General features: G+C 41.2%; 1 protein-coding gene across 7 annotated transcripts in view; it reads right to left on the reverse strand.

Moving 5' to 3' along the window:
• The window catches only part of TMEM255B (transmembrane protein 255B), a 91884-nt gene that overhangs the window by 43950 nt on the left and 31321 nt on the right, over positions 1-16613 (reverse strand). For all 7 annotated transcript variants that reach the window (XR_010884006.1, XR_010884009.1, XM_067295516.1 and 4 more), the window contains one exon: positions 2485-2574. Coding sequence is in view for 5 of the 7 variants with exons in the window: in XM_067295516.1 (XP_067151617.1) it covers positions 2485-2574 (90 nt within the window). In the remaining 2 variants the exon portion in view is untranslated. The remainder of the gene's footprint in view (positions 1-2484; positions 2575-16613) is intronic.

Consider the following 16613-nt stretch of genomic DNA (forward strand, 5'->3'; position numbering starts at 1 on the left):
CAAATATGATATTGCTGTTTGATTTAGGTAGGGAGCAATGTATTTTCTAGAATAGCTAAATAAGGTATGTGAAAGGAACGTAAGGCCAAAAGAGTGCAAACTGATGAAGTAAACACCTAGAAATACGAAAGGGCTGATGTTTGTCTCTGTGTTTGAGATTCAGCATACACAGTGTCCTCTGACGCAGTAGCTTGCATTACAGAAGTCAAAACTATGTCTAACCTCAGCAGTGTGGGGTTGTAGCTGCATAACTGTATCACAGTCATAAAGCCAGTGCAGCTGTTGCATCAGAGAGCTCACAGCACACCGCAGGGAGATTGTGGTGCTCACAGTCGGGAAGACAGACAGCACCCTGCACCACCCCAGCTCTCAGGCTGAGAGTGAACAGACTCATTATTGAACTGTTAATATAACGTCCCTCCTGCTCTGGGTGTGGATTGTATGCTGTACACAAAGGATGACTACAGATCACACTATATTTATATTCAGAATGGTGCTGATCTTCCAAATTCTGCAAAGGAATCATGGAAGACTAAGAAGCTACCATACCATAAAGCATGGTGGAAACACAGGGAAAACCAAGCAAGTCACAATGAAAGGAAAAGTGATGCTGAACTGGAGCTACTCTCATTGTGCTAAAGGCTCTGCACAGGTAAACTATAATCTTACAAGCCAACAGCAAGTGGGAGAGTGATCTGGGGAGTCAGTAAGCATGAAATGTAAAGATTCTTTTTAAAAAGAACCCAAGTTGTTAACATTTCTCTTCATGTATAAGTGCAATTTGAACACTTCCTAATGATCAGATCAAAGGAGGCCAAAAATAAGTCTGATTGCCGTGAAATTAGGAGTCAGGCCCAATGCTTGAATAAATGGCAATTGTTTTCTTGGGCACAACCACTGTGAATTTTCAGGAGCAGGGAGGCTGAGCAGGAATCTGCTCCCCCCCTCTTTTAAGTAGCTCTCATGGAAAGGCTCTCTAGTCTTACACTCCCACCCTAATCAGAAATAAAGTTACACCAGTTTTCATGCAGTGCAACAGCAGTGCCAATCAGAGTAAAAGCAAGCCACTTCAGTTTCTGGCAGGCTCTGTTTAGCACAAAACATGATTTTAATGCAGAGTGTTTATTCATGTTCATATTGCACAACTCAGTTGTTTATACCAATAGATGTCTCCTTCCTTGGGACATACACATGAGGTTTTGAAACCCACATTTTGGTATAAAGTCCTTTTCGATAAGAGTAAAAAAAGACATAGTTTTACAGCTTTATGTTTCACATGATCCAGAGCCTAATTCTTCCAATGCATTCAATAACAAAAAAATAGGTACAGTTCTAGTGATGCCAGTGCTGTTATGTTACCCCTCAACAAACATAAGCAGAAAGATGCTCAGGCCCGTGATATTTTGTACCAGTGTGGGGCTCATACACCATCATTACTTGCTGTATTATGCAGCACAGTACATCTGAGTCCCAGTGACTATTAAAACATTTAACTTATTATTTCCTGATACTTTTTCAAACCAAAGCTCAACTAAAAGGTTGTCTTTAGGTTGATTGTTAGGTATTTAAGCACAAAAGACAGAGCAGCCCACAATACGTATCTTATATATGAAACTGACCTGTGCAAATCACCCCATGCTCTAATTTGTCTGTCTTGTCCCTTGATTGATTCTTTTTGCCTAATACTTTAATTCAAACTTTGTGAGCCAAAAAAAATCACTGTTTGTTGTAAGTTTGTGTAGTGCCTATTTTAAGAAGGTGTTAGGACATGAGAAAGATGCCTAGGCACTGATAGGTAGTCATGAACTACTGGTAATGCTACTGCTTCTGTAGTACTATAAATGTCCTTTTGAAGCAAAGATGGTAAAAGGTTTTGGGGAAGAAAGGAGATTGGGTTTGGAAGACACGCTGGAAATACTAGTCACTCTGGTTACATGATCAACCCTTTGATGGCAGGTATATGGTCAGGTCTGGGTTGTTGTCACTCAGTAGGTGCCCTTTCATGCAACCTCTAACCAAAGCCTTCCACTCTCTCTGCTCTCTTTGCTCCACAAAAATGACCCTTTCTGTGCTGTCACAATCCACTTCCCTACTAAAGAAAGAAATGCCATTTTTGGTGTTCTTCACTGTTTGGTGCATTCCAAATCCTGACTGTGCTCACAGACTATCTGCAAAATGAAAAAAAGGCTGGTGGCAGCTGAAGTGTCCTTCCTTTCCTAAGCAGGTATTAATTTATGCATGCCTATCATTACATCATTTTACATCACCTCAGTATTTGGAACTCTCTGAGAGGTGAATAAGTGGTTGGCAAAATCTCTGGGTATTGGCACGATGGGCTTTCCTGTCAATTTTTGCCAAAAGACATTTCTCTAAGAAGAACTATCAGAAAAATTAATATGCTGCTAAACCAGAAGAAAATGCTTTCCTGCTAGAAATGACATAAGTAATCAAAAATGAAAGATAACAGAAAATCACTTTACTTACTATATGTCGTGCTGCAAACACTCCATCAACTATTGCACAACAGAACGCTGCTACCACGCCAAAGCTGATAAACACGATGGATGCTACTAACTGAGAAGAGAAAAACAGATTGAGTAATGTTTTCAATATAATTTTTTAAGTAAAACAATTACACTAATTATTCTAGTATTCTTGAATGATGTTTTCCCTTGGTGTCATTCACATTGTATTGGTGTGGCAGGATGTCAATCATGCAGGAGAAAAAGAAAAGGCAGAAATTCTTGATGCTGAGTTGACATACAGTCCAGTCTACTAGAAAAGCTTAAATCTTTCTAGTAAAAATTAAGTCAGATGTAAGAGTTATTAAATTCAGTAATGATTTCTCCTAAACCAACTTATTTAATAAAACAGCAATGGTGTCCATAGGAAGCATGGCAAAAAGCCACATTCTTGTTGGCTCACATCAATCTCTAGAGCTTTGCTACCGTGGTGGTAGTTCACACATATAGATAAAGACACTGCAATAAATTAATAATTAGCTTGTCAACCTTCAGAAAGCTTTTCTTACCCCAAATTGTTTATAACGCTTCTGCCATTACAAAATCACAGAATCACAGAATAGCTGAGGTTGGAAGGGATCTCTGGAGATCACCTAGTCCAAATCCCCTGCTTGAAGCAGGGTCAACTAGAGCAGGTTGCCCAGGACCGTGTCCAGATGGCTTTTGAATACCTCCAAGGATGGAGACTCCACAACCTCTCTGGGCAACCTGTTCCAGTGTCCACAGAATCACAGAAGGGTTGAGGTTGGAAGGGAGCTTTAAAGGTCATCTAGTCCAATACCCCTGCTCAAACAAGGTCACCTAAAGCAGGCTGCCCAGGACCCTGTCCAAACAGCTTTTGATATCTCCAAGGATGGACACTCACAACCTCTCTGGGCAACCTGTTCCAGTGCTCTGTCACCCTCACAGTAAAAAAGTTTTTCCTCATGTTCAGACAGAACTTCCTGTGTTCCACTTTGTGCCCATTGCCTCTCATCCTGTCGCTGGGCACCACTGAAAAGAGTCTGGCCCCATCCTCTTGACACCCTCCCTTCAGATATTTAAATGCATTGATAAGATCCCCCTCAGCCTTCTCTTCTCCACGCTGAACAGACCCAGCTCTTGCAGCCTTTCCTCATAGGAGAGAGGCTCCACTCTCTTCATCATCTTAGCAGCCCTCTGCTGGACTCGCTCCAGTAGCTCCATGTCCCTCTTGTACTGGGAAGCCCAGAACTGGACACAGTATTCCAGGTGTGGCCTCACCAGGGCTGAGTAGTGTGGGAGCACCACCTCCCTCAACATGCTGGCAATGCTCTTCCTAACGCAGCCCAGGATACCATCGGCCTTCTTGGCCACAAGGGCACATTGCTGGCTCACAGTCAACTTCCTGTCCACCAGCACTCCCAGGTCCTTCTCTGCAGAGCTGCTTTCGAACAGGTCAGCCCCCAGCCTGTACTGGTGCATGGGGTTATTCCTCCCCTCCCCAGGTGCAGGAACCTACACTTGCCTTTCTTGAACTTCATGAGGTTCCTCTCTGCCCAGCTCTCCAGCCTGTCCAGGTCTCTCTGAATGGCAGCACAGCCCTCTGGTGCATCAGCCACTCTTCCCACTTTTGTATCATCAGCAAACTTGCTGAGGGTGCACTCTGTCCCTTCATCCAGGTCACTGATGAATAAACTGAACAGGATCAGGCCCAGTACTGACCCCTGGGCGACACCGCTAGCTACAGGCCTCCAACTAGACTCTGCACCGCTGATCACAACCCTCTGAGCTCTGCCATTCAGCCAGTTCTCAGTCCACGTCACTGTCTATTCATCTAGCCCACACTTCCTGAGTTTGCCTATGAGGATGTTATGGGAGACAGTGCTAACCACCCTCACAGTAAAAAAGGTTTTTCTCCTAATTTTAAATGGAACTTCCTGTATTTCAATTTGTGCCCATTGCTTCTTGTTCTTTCACTGGGTGCCAAAGAAAACAGTCTGGCTCCATCTTCTTTACTCTATCCCAACAGGTGTCAATCTTAAGACTGACATTCTGTTTCAGAATGACTTCTCTGGATTACAGTCTAAGTAGTCCAGAGTCCAATCATGTCTCCTGTTTCATTTTGTTTTTAAACAAAACCTTTTTTCAAGCAATTACTGTTCTTCTGAATTCCTTCAAGGATCCCAACTTTGAAGTGCACAAGAAATGATTTAGTGCAACATTTGCATATGGACACTCTATTATTATATTCCACAGCTGCAATAGCAGAAATGCCTTTGAGTGTAGCAGATAAGAAAGCAAGCATGCTTGGTAGAATCTGCTAGAATATTATGGCTTAAGAAAGAAGAGTGTCATCCATGAACAGGATAAACCAGACAAAAAACAATTTTCTAAACCAACCTTACTTTCTACAGGGCAGGCCTATGCTCTTTTATAAATCATACTGTACAATGTTTATGTGGGAAACCATTGCTGAGGGTGTTCCCCATTCTCTGTCTTTTCACTCTACTCACTAATGATTTCAGGATACTCTTTCTGCTTTCTCAGTATCTCCCTTCTCTTTCCTTTCCCCTGCAATCTTTTGGAGATTTTGACAGTCACACTGAGCATTCACTGAGAAAGACAAGCCACACTTATTTGACCTGATGTTTGCATCCTAATTGCTGCAACTTGAAAAAGCAAAAGCAAAGAGAAAAACCTATTCACATGTGTCACCGCCAAACATCAGCTTTTTCAGTCATCTAATCTTTATATCAAGCATTTTTTTCCTGAGAAGTAATGAAACAAGTGAATAAAGCTTATTAAAAGTAAGACACTGTCTTTGCGGACACCTGTAACTTAGTAATCAGCTTTTAGAACTCTTTTACAGCAGATACCCTATAGAGAGGGCACCAAGTTTCATCTCAGAGCAACTTATTACAGATACATTATCAAATTGGGACTGTAATACTGACAGTATAAAGTTAATATAGCATCAACAGGGGACACAGCATTAGTATTTTCCCTCAGGAAAATGCATATTGGACAAGTAAGAAATTATGGCCTTAGAACCCTATAGCATTGGAAAGATGGCTTAAAGCTATATCAAACATTTGGAAATAAGAGCTCTCAGTGAATCAGCAAAAAGTACAGCTTAAAAGTAAATAACCCAAAAGAATCACAGCTTTCAAATGCTTTTTGATATACTCTTTTAATCCTTCATTAGCTTGTGGAGCAGAGAAAATGGGTAACCTATGTCTTTAGGCCATATCTTGTAATCACAAACAAGCCAGCACTGCCACAGGGGTTGCTATGTAATCTGAATCCTAGGCACAGGGAGGGACAAGCAGGCAAAAGCAGCTGAAGCTGATGTTACTGGCTGATCTTGTGAACCAGCTGCACACCCATCACAGCCAGCTCCATCCTGCAGTGAAGAGATGGAAACCCTAAGAAAACACTGCCAGCTGTATCAGTCTTTGAACTCTGCTATCTCTTGGCTCTCCAGCATGGTGGGTCATGTCTTGCAAATCTGGCTATCTAAAGATCTTGGCATGCAACTCATAGGATCAAGAAGGCTGTGTATTCCTTGTAGAGCACTACCATTACTGCAGAAAAGTTTGGGCTGGTGCTGCCCTGTTGCAGGTAGATTTGCTACAGCCCTGGTCTCCTTATTTGAAAAAGCAGCAGTGTTTGAAAGTTCAGATTAAGTCATTATTGTCTGACAGCCCTATCTTGTTTTTGAAGTCATAGCAGTCAATCAAATAATTAGTGGGCTTAGCCAGGTGCTTCTAGATTGCCTGAGCTCAGGATGAATTTACTGGAAGCTGACCTCAGGATGGCTTTCCATTTCACACATGAGCAATTTATTGATGATTTACAATCCCCGAACCAACATTTTCCACTCTTGGAGATTGTTTAAATCACCTAATAAGAGTCTGCTGGCCTTTCAGGTTCACCATATAGCTATAAGAGACCACACACAAAGATGTACTGCAAATTGACTCCTTAGGCATGCTGGTGACCACCTACCCTTCAAGCAGTTGTGTGGAAGTCAAAGGCTGTCAGCCAAATTGTGCTGTTCTTATTCATGCTTACTAGCAACTACTTCAGTGAATGATCCCTTTGAAATTAAGAGGACAGTTTCTTGACTAAAGTAATATTGCAGAATGCAGAAGTTGCAGAATGTGATGCTACATCATCTGGGGTTCTTCTGACTTACTCAAATGAACTTATATATGTTTCAGAAAGACAAAGGCAGTAATACAATAATGAGAACACAAAGAATTCCTTAAAATAAAATCACAGATTAATATTCTCTCTCAAGCCTTCCTTTGTTCAGTGAGAATGTGGAAGCACATAAACAAACTATAAAATGAATTACTTTTAAAATAGCAGCCAAGACAGTCTAATGAAGAGCTGTTGTAAATTCAAAAGCTAATTTTCCTGAGTGGTGCATGATTGCTGGAGTTGTGAGGTTATTGAGCCTAGCAGTGTCAAGAAGGAAAAGCAGTACAGTCATAAATGAATACAGAGGATTTTTTTTCTTTTAAGAGGCAGCTAGTATAAAATAGAAGTTGACAGGTAAAAGAAATAGCACCTTTAAAAAATAAATACTGATCCATCACATCATGTCATCTCCATTTTTAATAGCAGTATATTTTGTCAGCAAAATCCTTCATTATTCATAACAATGTATGTTAACAGTTACTCAAGAAAGAGCTTTGCTCTCAGTGTTGGATTGCTATGCAACCAGGCTTCTCTAAAACTATTATTATTGGAACATATTTACTATCAGTTCTGGTAGAGAATACAATAATTTTCTTATTTCCAAGGGAAATATAAAGTCCATTACTAAACAGTGAAAACTGTACTCTGTGGGCCTAACAGTTAAAACTGAAAGTCAGCTGTTTAACACAGATGTTTTAGTAAATGGGGGAGCTAAATAGCACTTAGAATGAGGGACTTTTGCACACACTATTAAGTGAAGAGCTATTATCTTCAGTCATGTGACAGAAATACAAAAGCACTCAAAAATGAAAAACTAAAGGTTGTACAGCTAAACACCTGCATACTGCCTTCTTTAAGAAGAAAGGCACACATTTTACTGCTAAGAATTCATGTGTATTAGATAAGCTCATGCCCCTTTAGCAGACATACAGCGCCACCAGCTGCACATGGCTCAAGTCACTGGCATTTGCCCTGCCGTGCAAGTGAGTCCAGAGAAGAGAATCATGCTGGGGGACATCCCTCGGTCATGGAGGTCAGTCAGGTAATCTGTTCAGTTGTCAGAACTGTACCTCGCACAGGTACATGGCAACTAATGGTCTCCCAATACAAATCCCAGGCCTGGTTTTGGAGTTACAGTGGGCCACAGACCATGCCAACCATGCCCAATAGGGAGTTGACAGGCGCCACACAGGCAAATATGGGACTCGGGATGGTGTAGCCCATAGAAGAGGGGTTTCCTCTGGAGTGCTTCCCAAGAGTTAACGAACCCCAGGTACACCACAGCTGGAGTGACCACACTGTGGGATTGCTGTCACCTAGGGGCACACCCTCTAACGACCTCAAGATTGACAAGACCAGGCAAAGGATAAGTGACACCACAGACTCGCACCATAAACATCTAGGTGCTGTGGAGCCTGTTAATGGGCACGTTGTTATCAACTGAGCAGTGTTGTAGACTGAGCACTAGGTTACCTGTTGATGTGCACACTGTTTTTCACTAGAGCCATACAGCTTTTCTATGACTGTGGGCTGTCATGGTCTTGACTGGCTACAAAAGAGAGTAAGACACATACGTTCAGTGTGCGCTCAGCCCCACCGTCAGCTGGCCTGCAGACCTGACAACCCATCCGTCTGCGGGGAAGCCCCTGATGTCAACAGTGTGGTGAGAAGAAACTGGGGAAAACTATACCGGAAGGGTGGCCCATAAGGAGCAAGAGCAGTCACTGTACTGTGCACCCATTGTTTAACTATGGGGCTCTGATATGTATATATATTTTCAGTTCTGTTGTATTTCTAGCTTTGCTATACTTTTAGCTTTGTTATAATCTCCTATCTCTAATAAATTGTCATACTTGACAAATGAGTTCAGCGCAGCTAATCCTGGAATCTGAAAGAATCCCGGACGCCCCTCTATTGGAGCATCACAGGAGTCTGATGCAGCCTTTCTCATACTTCACCGACACACATCAGGTCCCCGGGTACTTTATGTACTGAATCACAGGTTGCTGGCATGGTGTCCCCTACAATGTGACACCATGAGACATGCAACCAACTTTTGTCTAGCAGACCCAGCACACAGAAAATTACATCACTCTGAAGCATAAGCACCTGCTTGTTACAGGCTAGTATCCCCCAGCTGTTTTCAATATCACCATCACACATCCCTGTGAGACTTGCTAGGTTCCAGGTCACAATTCTGACACATACTTCATTTCTTCACAGCTCTCATTTAGCCTTTACCTGCCTTCAGTCAAAAGGCATGACTATTCATGTTATACTGGCAATCACTTCTGAGTGCTGGATGCTTTGTGAGATACCTCATTCTCTCCATTCAGACTAAGTAGACCTGAAACTTTGGAAAATACATAGATTTTGTTTTCTACATCACTGCTGCATCAGATATAAGTAACATTATATCTCATAAGCTCATCTTCTCATGCTAAATGGCTACTTTCGCATTGCACAGGCTTCAGTGACTCCAAGCATTGTGCTCTTCATCAAGTCTCTGGGGTTTTTTCCAGGCAGAGGAAAAATCACAATTACCCTCACTGATATAAATTGAGAAACTCTGTCATTCAATCCCTTTTGCTTTCAAAAGTAAAGGCATTGCGAAAGGCTGTGTAAATGTTATGCCACAGGTTTGTAAGGCCCTTTTTATCTCCACACAAGCTGAAGCAAACGTATTTGTTAAAGAAATACATGGGGCAGTTTGTTGTAGGCTGTCCCTAACATTAAATTTCCAGAGAAAGAGTTTAGTTCTGTGGAGTGTTTTACTAGTTCGATTTCCCTATGTCTCCAAGCTCAGAGCTTGATACAGGCTTAAACAAATTCACTGCACTTTTTCAGTATACTAAGGTCAAAGATGTAAGAGCAGAAGTTTACAAAAACTGTATCCCCACCCAAAACACAATGACTTTCAATACCTGGCACAATCTTAACCAGGAACTGCATCTGTTACTATGACAACTGAAGAAGGCTATAGATTAATAGCCTGTAAAGCTAAGAAAATAACTCATTGCATTCCACTTGAGATACTGCTATCAACAAAATACTGCCTGTGTTGTGAGGTAGGAGGATAGAAGAGAAAAGCACCTTTAACTGTGAGCTAATTTTCTCTGATTTGGCATCTCCTCCTTTGTACGGCCCCTCCCCCTCCCACAAAGACCAATTTTGCCCCCTGCCCTTGGGCTAGAACTTTTGCTTCTGTGGTGAAAATTAAGCTCAGGCAAGGCTCCTACATTGGCTCTCACAACTGGGCTAATTAGGAGGTTTCTCATTACACTAGGTAATGCGCTTCACAATTTATGGCCTGCCAACCTATTCTTTCCAAAGGCTGGTTCTTCAGTAATAGCATTGCTGTAATTGAGGCTCTGCTGGAGGGCTGCCACAGCACAGCAGACAGGATTATGTCATGTTCATTACTCATTAATGCCAATTTCAGTTGTAGCACTGGTTACAATGACATGAATTCCTAATGATGAAAGACTCTTATGACTGCCCACCCAAAGCCTGCAGAACCATTTCCCAGACTGGCTTCCAAATGAAGGAGGAGAGAAAAAAAAACACTGACTGTCACTGTTTAAACAGCACAGTCCTGGGAGCAACTGAAAGAACTACACATAAAGAGAACAGCCCAAGAAGACAAGGTCTGTGGTTGGGTCCCATCCATAAACACAGAACTTCCTTCTGAATATAGTACATCTAATAAATGTAGCCAATATAGCAGATACCTCTGTTTCCAAGATGGTGGGGCAGACATCTTTGAAGGCCTCCAGACAGAGACTCTGCACACATGATGTAGTCAGACGTGTCTTGTGTTTAGATTGACTGACCAAGTTAGAAATCTACAGCCTTTCCCCAATATCATCACTGTTGAATTTGGCAAGCCCAGTAATACATTGTTGAATACATTCATTGTCGGTAATTGATTCAGATTTTCTTCTCTCACACTGTTGTTATTACCATTTCAGGGTATGTAGCTGAGCCTATGTAACTGCCCACTGTCATCTGAAAAGGAGTCTTCCCCTCCTGTCCTTAGCTTCGGTTCCTGCTTCCAGTCCTTTCTCCTGTTCCCCCTTTCAAAGAAGTGCATTCCCTCATACCATCTCCAGTGCTTGCCTGAGTACACAACAAGCCAGTTAAATTCACTCACCATACAGAAAACTATTTGTTCACACAAGTGAGTTAAATCAGGTTACCATAAGGGGAGACAAGCATTAGACCCAGTGCAAATGAGAGGGTGGCACCATATGGCCAAGACAGAAGCAAAGGAGGTAGAAGTGATGGCAGCAACTATTAGGTTTTCTCACCAGCTCATGTAATTTGCACTCCTAGGGATTATCAAAATAAGAGGTATGTTTTAACCATAATGAAAAAATGATATAAAGTGGGTTTGTTTTGCTCTTTGTGGTCAAAGAGACTTTTGTCTTCCTGCCTGTGAAGAAGTTCACTGTTTTCCAGTATCATGTCAGGGATAATTAAGAAAAACAGCAACATGAAAAGGCCAGTTGGTATAACACAGGCAGGGGAGAGTTCCCATGAGAAATTTAAGCAACCTCACAAGTATAAAAAGGAAGGATTAATTAGATAAACAAATGTTGGGAAAGAATACAGAAACCACATGAGAGGTATCAATTATTTTGCCAAGGAGAAAAAACAAATTAGAATCCACTTTCAAGTTAAAGTCAGCATTTTCCTTCAGAAAATTTCTCTTTTCTCTTGTCTCACATCCTGATGGGCAAAATGGTAAAAGGCAGAATTCACAAGATCTTTTGTTAGTCCTTAGATATACACAGGTAATTCATATCATATGTAGGCATAGCTAATGGATATTTCTTTCTCTTTTTCTCCTGTGGAGGTGTCAATGCTCAGCTTTTGCAGGTAATTATCTAACTGGGACAGTCCCATTGGCAAGGGACTGTAGAACTGCCTGCTGTTGAGAAATGGGTAACAAGGTGACATATGGTCCCAGCTCTCCCGCACGGTTGGGTAACACACAAGAGGAGAGGTAGCACAGAGCATCTGAATCAGCTAACCTCAGCAGTCCAGGGACACAACCGGATCTTTAGGACACAGATTGTTTCTTTATTGGTCAGGTAAACAGGCCTCTCAGGTTATTGGGAACTTTATTTGTGACATTCACTATGCCAGTTATGGAGACGAGGGAATGAGCATCTGATCTAACTGACAGCATGCCCAGGGTTGTGTGATGGATGTGCTTGACCACATGATAGGAGGTGGCTCAAAGAGCCAGGCTGCTGTGAGGGAATGTATATAATGACAGCATATTCTTCTGGTTGCCACACAGGGCCACTGTCTCTCTCAGCTCTGGGAAACTTCTTATCAGGCACAGCTGAACAATCCAACACCAGGCAATATCCAGCTCCTGGGCCCTCAGGGCAGGGGCCAGGCAGCAGTACCACACTGCACAGTGGGGAGTGTGAGATGGTGACCAGCAGGCTGCATGTTCCTCTCAGCACATGAAGCTTGGGGGAGCTCTGCAAATTCCCAGGCATCCAGACAGCCAGTGTTCTCTGCAAGTGTTTAATGTCACGGGACTGTCTATACACATTTACAGACAGAAACAGTAATCACTAACCTGAGTCAGTGAGGCAGTCTACTCTGCTTTTCTCTCGCTTTCTAATATTAGCAGTGGATTCTCTGCTGCAGATACTCTACTGCAAATACCTCTATACATGCTCAATGATTTCTTCCCAGCAAGTTTCCCTGCACGCTGACTAACTAACTGTTTAACTGGCTTTGGCTCAGTTTTTTTCAGCTACATGTTTTCAAAACAAGTATTTTCTTATGGAGAAGCACAGGAACACCCATCTCTGCTTCCTCCTCCATCAGTTTTGGTTTCCTTAACAGTTTTCACAATCCAGCATGCTGGCATACCTGTTCCAGAGGTCTCCATCTATTATTCCTTCTGCATTCATCAGCATGTTCACTACTATCTTCATGTCTCTATTAGTTTAAATTCTCTTTTTTAGACCTGAATTTGCTATTATTTCAGAAGTTGTGCAGCCCTCCTTTATGGCCTCTTCACTTCATACCTTGTCAAATAGGGACATAATGATATCAGCCATTGCCAGGCAGGCATCTTTGTTTATCATTTTTCTTTAGAGTGTGGAAGCCCTTAGTACAAAACTCCCCTTTAGTATCCTTGTTGTTAAGCTTCCTCACAAGGTTCCCCAGTCATCCACACGTACAGCATCTCTCCCATTCTCCTTCCCCCTCTCCCTGTTAGCTAGCAGTGGCCAAGCCGCTCTCACAGTTTTTGAATACAACTCAAGTCATTTGCAACTTCAGTCATTTAGAACAGTGTCATGGAAGCATCTTGCCTTAGCACTGTACTATCCAATTAAAAACTTTATATGTTAACTCCAATAGTTCCCTAGTCTCTCTTAATTATCTTTATTCTCTGAAAACTCTCTCTTGAAATAATCCTTAACTTATACCACTTTGCACTATTCTTGCTGTAATTTACTTTTTCTTCTAACCTGCTAAAGCACTTGACGATACAGTTTCTGTGAAAGATGCTGTATGAAATAAAGATGAATTTTCATGTATTTTTATCTTCAAGCAATGAAAGAGTGGCAGGAATTCAATCAATAGCCATTATGAAACATGAAATAAAGCTATTGAGCAGGGTTAACTGATTAATATATTTTTCCTTCTCTCATAATCCAATTTCAGCTGCAAAACCAGATCTAAAATAGCCAGGAAATTATTTCAAGGAATTGTTTTATGAGCAAATCTATACTAGAACAACCCACCTACTGAATGAAATCAACCTATATCAAGCAGTTTATGTGTGCTTAAACTTCAACACTGGAGCCACAGTTACATTGCAGTCAGAGAATGAATTTAATATATGTTGCAAATAATGAGCACACAGATTAAATTCATGATAATTCATTCATTAGTGAGTAAACGGTAGTCTTGGCTCAGTTAAAATTGTCACCTCTGCTGTGCACTGTCAGTTCTCCTGAGAGTCTGGGAGAGTCTTAGAGTTCCAGTTACTGGCATCCAGTAGATCTTACCAAAACAAGAACATGTTGGAAAAAGATCAAAGTGTACTTGGTTCACATTTTCCAAGAGAAAAAACAGAAGACAATCTAAAAAACTCTCTTTTTTAATCTCCTGGGGCAGGCTAATTTTATTATCAATGCTAATAAAACTAGAATGAACTGGGTTGAGTAGGCTTGCTCAGGAATAAGGAAACCAAAATTCTCTGTTGGTTCCTACCATGTATCCCACTTTCCTATGGAAGCTGGACTCAACTGGATGACTTGTAATTTGTCGTGCACTAGCCACCAAGCAGACCAGGTTTTTTTAAGCCTCCATAGCATCCGAGGACCCCTGTTCATATCCCAGTAGCCACTACCACACAGTTACTGATTCCTTCCTAGCAGCAGGGCATCTCAACTTCACTCAACTTCTTCACACAGCACTGGTTCATTTTCTCCCTAGTCTGAGCAGATACAACTGTCCTAATGATTGACCCTCCCTAGTGTGAGCAGGTGCAATGCACATGTTCTGCTCCACCCCTGTTTTAGCTGCTTTTAAGGAAGATTTGTTTCTGTATTTCTGTATTCTGTATTTCTGTATCTGTATTTTTCTCTCAGCCCAGTGCTAATTATATGATCAAAACGCTTTCCCCTGTTTCAGCTTCTTAGTGTTAGGTAAAGCAGCACTGAAAGGAGAACTGAAGCTCCTCAGGGCCGTTCTAAATGTACTGTGTTTTTACAAGTAATGGTGCTCTCCATTCATCTTCTCCTGTTCTTGCATATCCTTGTCTTCCTGTTCCAAAGTTACTTCTATTAGAATCAGAGCTGGCCTTCCAAATTACTACTTTGTTCCAAGTGCTGTCTTTTGGCAATAGACTTTTTCATTCATTTTCATCTTTTATATATCTATGTTTTTTAGCATTTTATTTCGTAGTTTTTTTGTGATATTCTACAGCAACTCACATGAATTGATTTCAGATGACTTCTGAGAGCAAAATTATTGTAACATTTGGTATTGTACCCTCATGACTTGATCCATTTGTGTGGATATAAGTATAGACTGGGAACCACATGCCTTCACAAAGCAGATGGGCTTGTGTTTAGGAATCAGTTAGACTCTGTCTCAGTAGAAGTACAAGGTGTGAAGTTGCAGTATATATTTCTGAAAAGAGAATGTTGCAGTGCTTCATCCAAAGCAAAGTGGCAGTTCACATCCATTCTGCTGGACGGTACCAACAGTCTTACTGTACGTGGTGGAGCTGCTAAAAAAAAAGTCTCCTAAGGATAGAGTTCATCATACTTCAGCTACTTAAAAGATAAGCATTTATCTCATTTGGTCATCCACGCTCTTCCGTAGTCAGTGGAGAGACAGGCTCTTCCAGACATCTTCTACACTTATTTTAGGATGGGATGAATTACTTTCTGAAGGTACCTGTCTTTTTTTCAGCGGTTACAGAGGGGACCTAGATGAGGAAGTATCTGTGCTGCCAAAACCAACATTCTGTCAATAGTTCTTTCCTTCCATTGATGTTGGATACTCTGGTTTCTGCTTTCTCTTTTCCACTTTGATACTTTCTTTCAGTCATTTGCCTGGGACTCGTAAGGAAGGAAGAGGAATAATGAGGAAGGAGAGGAGGATGTATTGGATTTGGTGAGGACAGAGTAATATTATACAGGGGAAAAAAAACACAAAACCCAAGATCAGCTGGATTTTACAGCTGGAGATACGCTAACAGTTTTGGAACCAGCATAAGCGAACCTTAGTCTTGTAGGCATATCAAGCTGGTAAGAATTCCCTTTGCAAACATCAATAAAAACACTTTTTTAAGAATGGTTAAGGATAGTTACAGATTTGAGGATACCAAATGCATAGACAAGAAGCAAAAATTAAATACAGCATTAAAGGAAAGGGGATAAAATTGAAACATGAATTTAGATCCACTGATCTGCAGCTCTGATATAGTAATCCACCACATTTCCATTCATGGATGCTCTTTTATTGATTAAAATAAAATAAGATCATTTCATCATTTAAACAAAAGCAGCTGTTCAGAGCAGTATGAGAACAATAAAATTGAAATAAATAGCATGCCATTTGTCATAAATGTTTGTGCTTCCTGGTAAAAAATGGCAGAATTGATATAAATCAAGACTACTACAGCCAGTACTGTTTTAGCAGCAGGAAGCTTTTTTACACCAAAGTCTGTTAGTGTCTTTACAAATCTTCTTTCATGTTAAAGTGATGCACTGGTTTCTCAAGACACATTCTTTATCAGAAATGCATCACAATTAAATTACAAGCTGTTATGTAGTGAAGTTCTACCTGCACAGTCTGGAAGATTTTATCTGGCCAACTGGGAGACTCGTCTATTTAGTTTGACCTCATTCTTCAAAAAGAGGATCAGAAATCACCTGTCTTTTTCTCTGGGCACATTCCACCTCACTTTCTCATCCACACACACAGGCGCTTACCCAGGCTTCCTTATCAAGACTGTTTTTATCCTCTGCCTCCTTCTTGCTAGGGAGAGTAATAGATTTCTTTATTGTTCTACAAACACATTTCATGGGTCATAAAGTATACTTCTGTTCTCAGTTGTGTGACAGTAAATGCTTTCATTACATAAACAGCACAAAAAAACAGACTAGCAGAACAGAAATGTCCTATTATGTACTTAATACTGTGTGCTGTGTTCAAACACAGATTTTAAAGGAACCACACCCTGAAGGACTTCCACTTTAACAAGATGGGGGATTTAAACTGAGTTGGTGGCTTTGGTCTCCCTCCAAAGAACAGTGCCAATCTTTAAAAGCTGGAATGGGGAAAATAAGCTGTGATGGTGCATGCATATATATATAGATACGTGTGTGTGTGTGTATATATATATATATATATATATATAATGTGTGTGTA

Source organism: Apteryx mantelli, chromosome 1 (genome assembly GCF_036417845.1).
Source record: "Apteryx mantelli isolate bAptMan1 chromosome 1, bAptMan1.hap1, whole genome shotgun sequence".
Lineage (NCBI taxonomy): Eukaryota > Metazoa > Chordata > Aves > Apterygiformes > Apterygidae > Apteryx > Apteryx mantelli.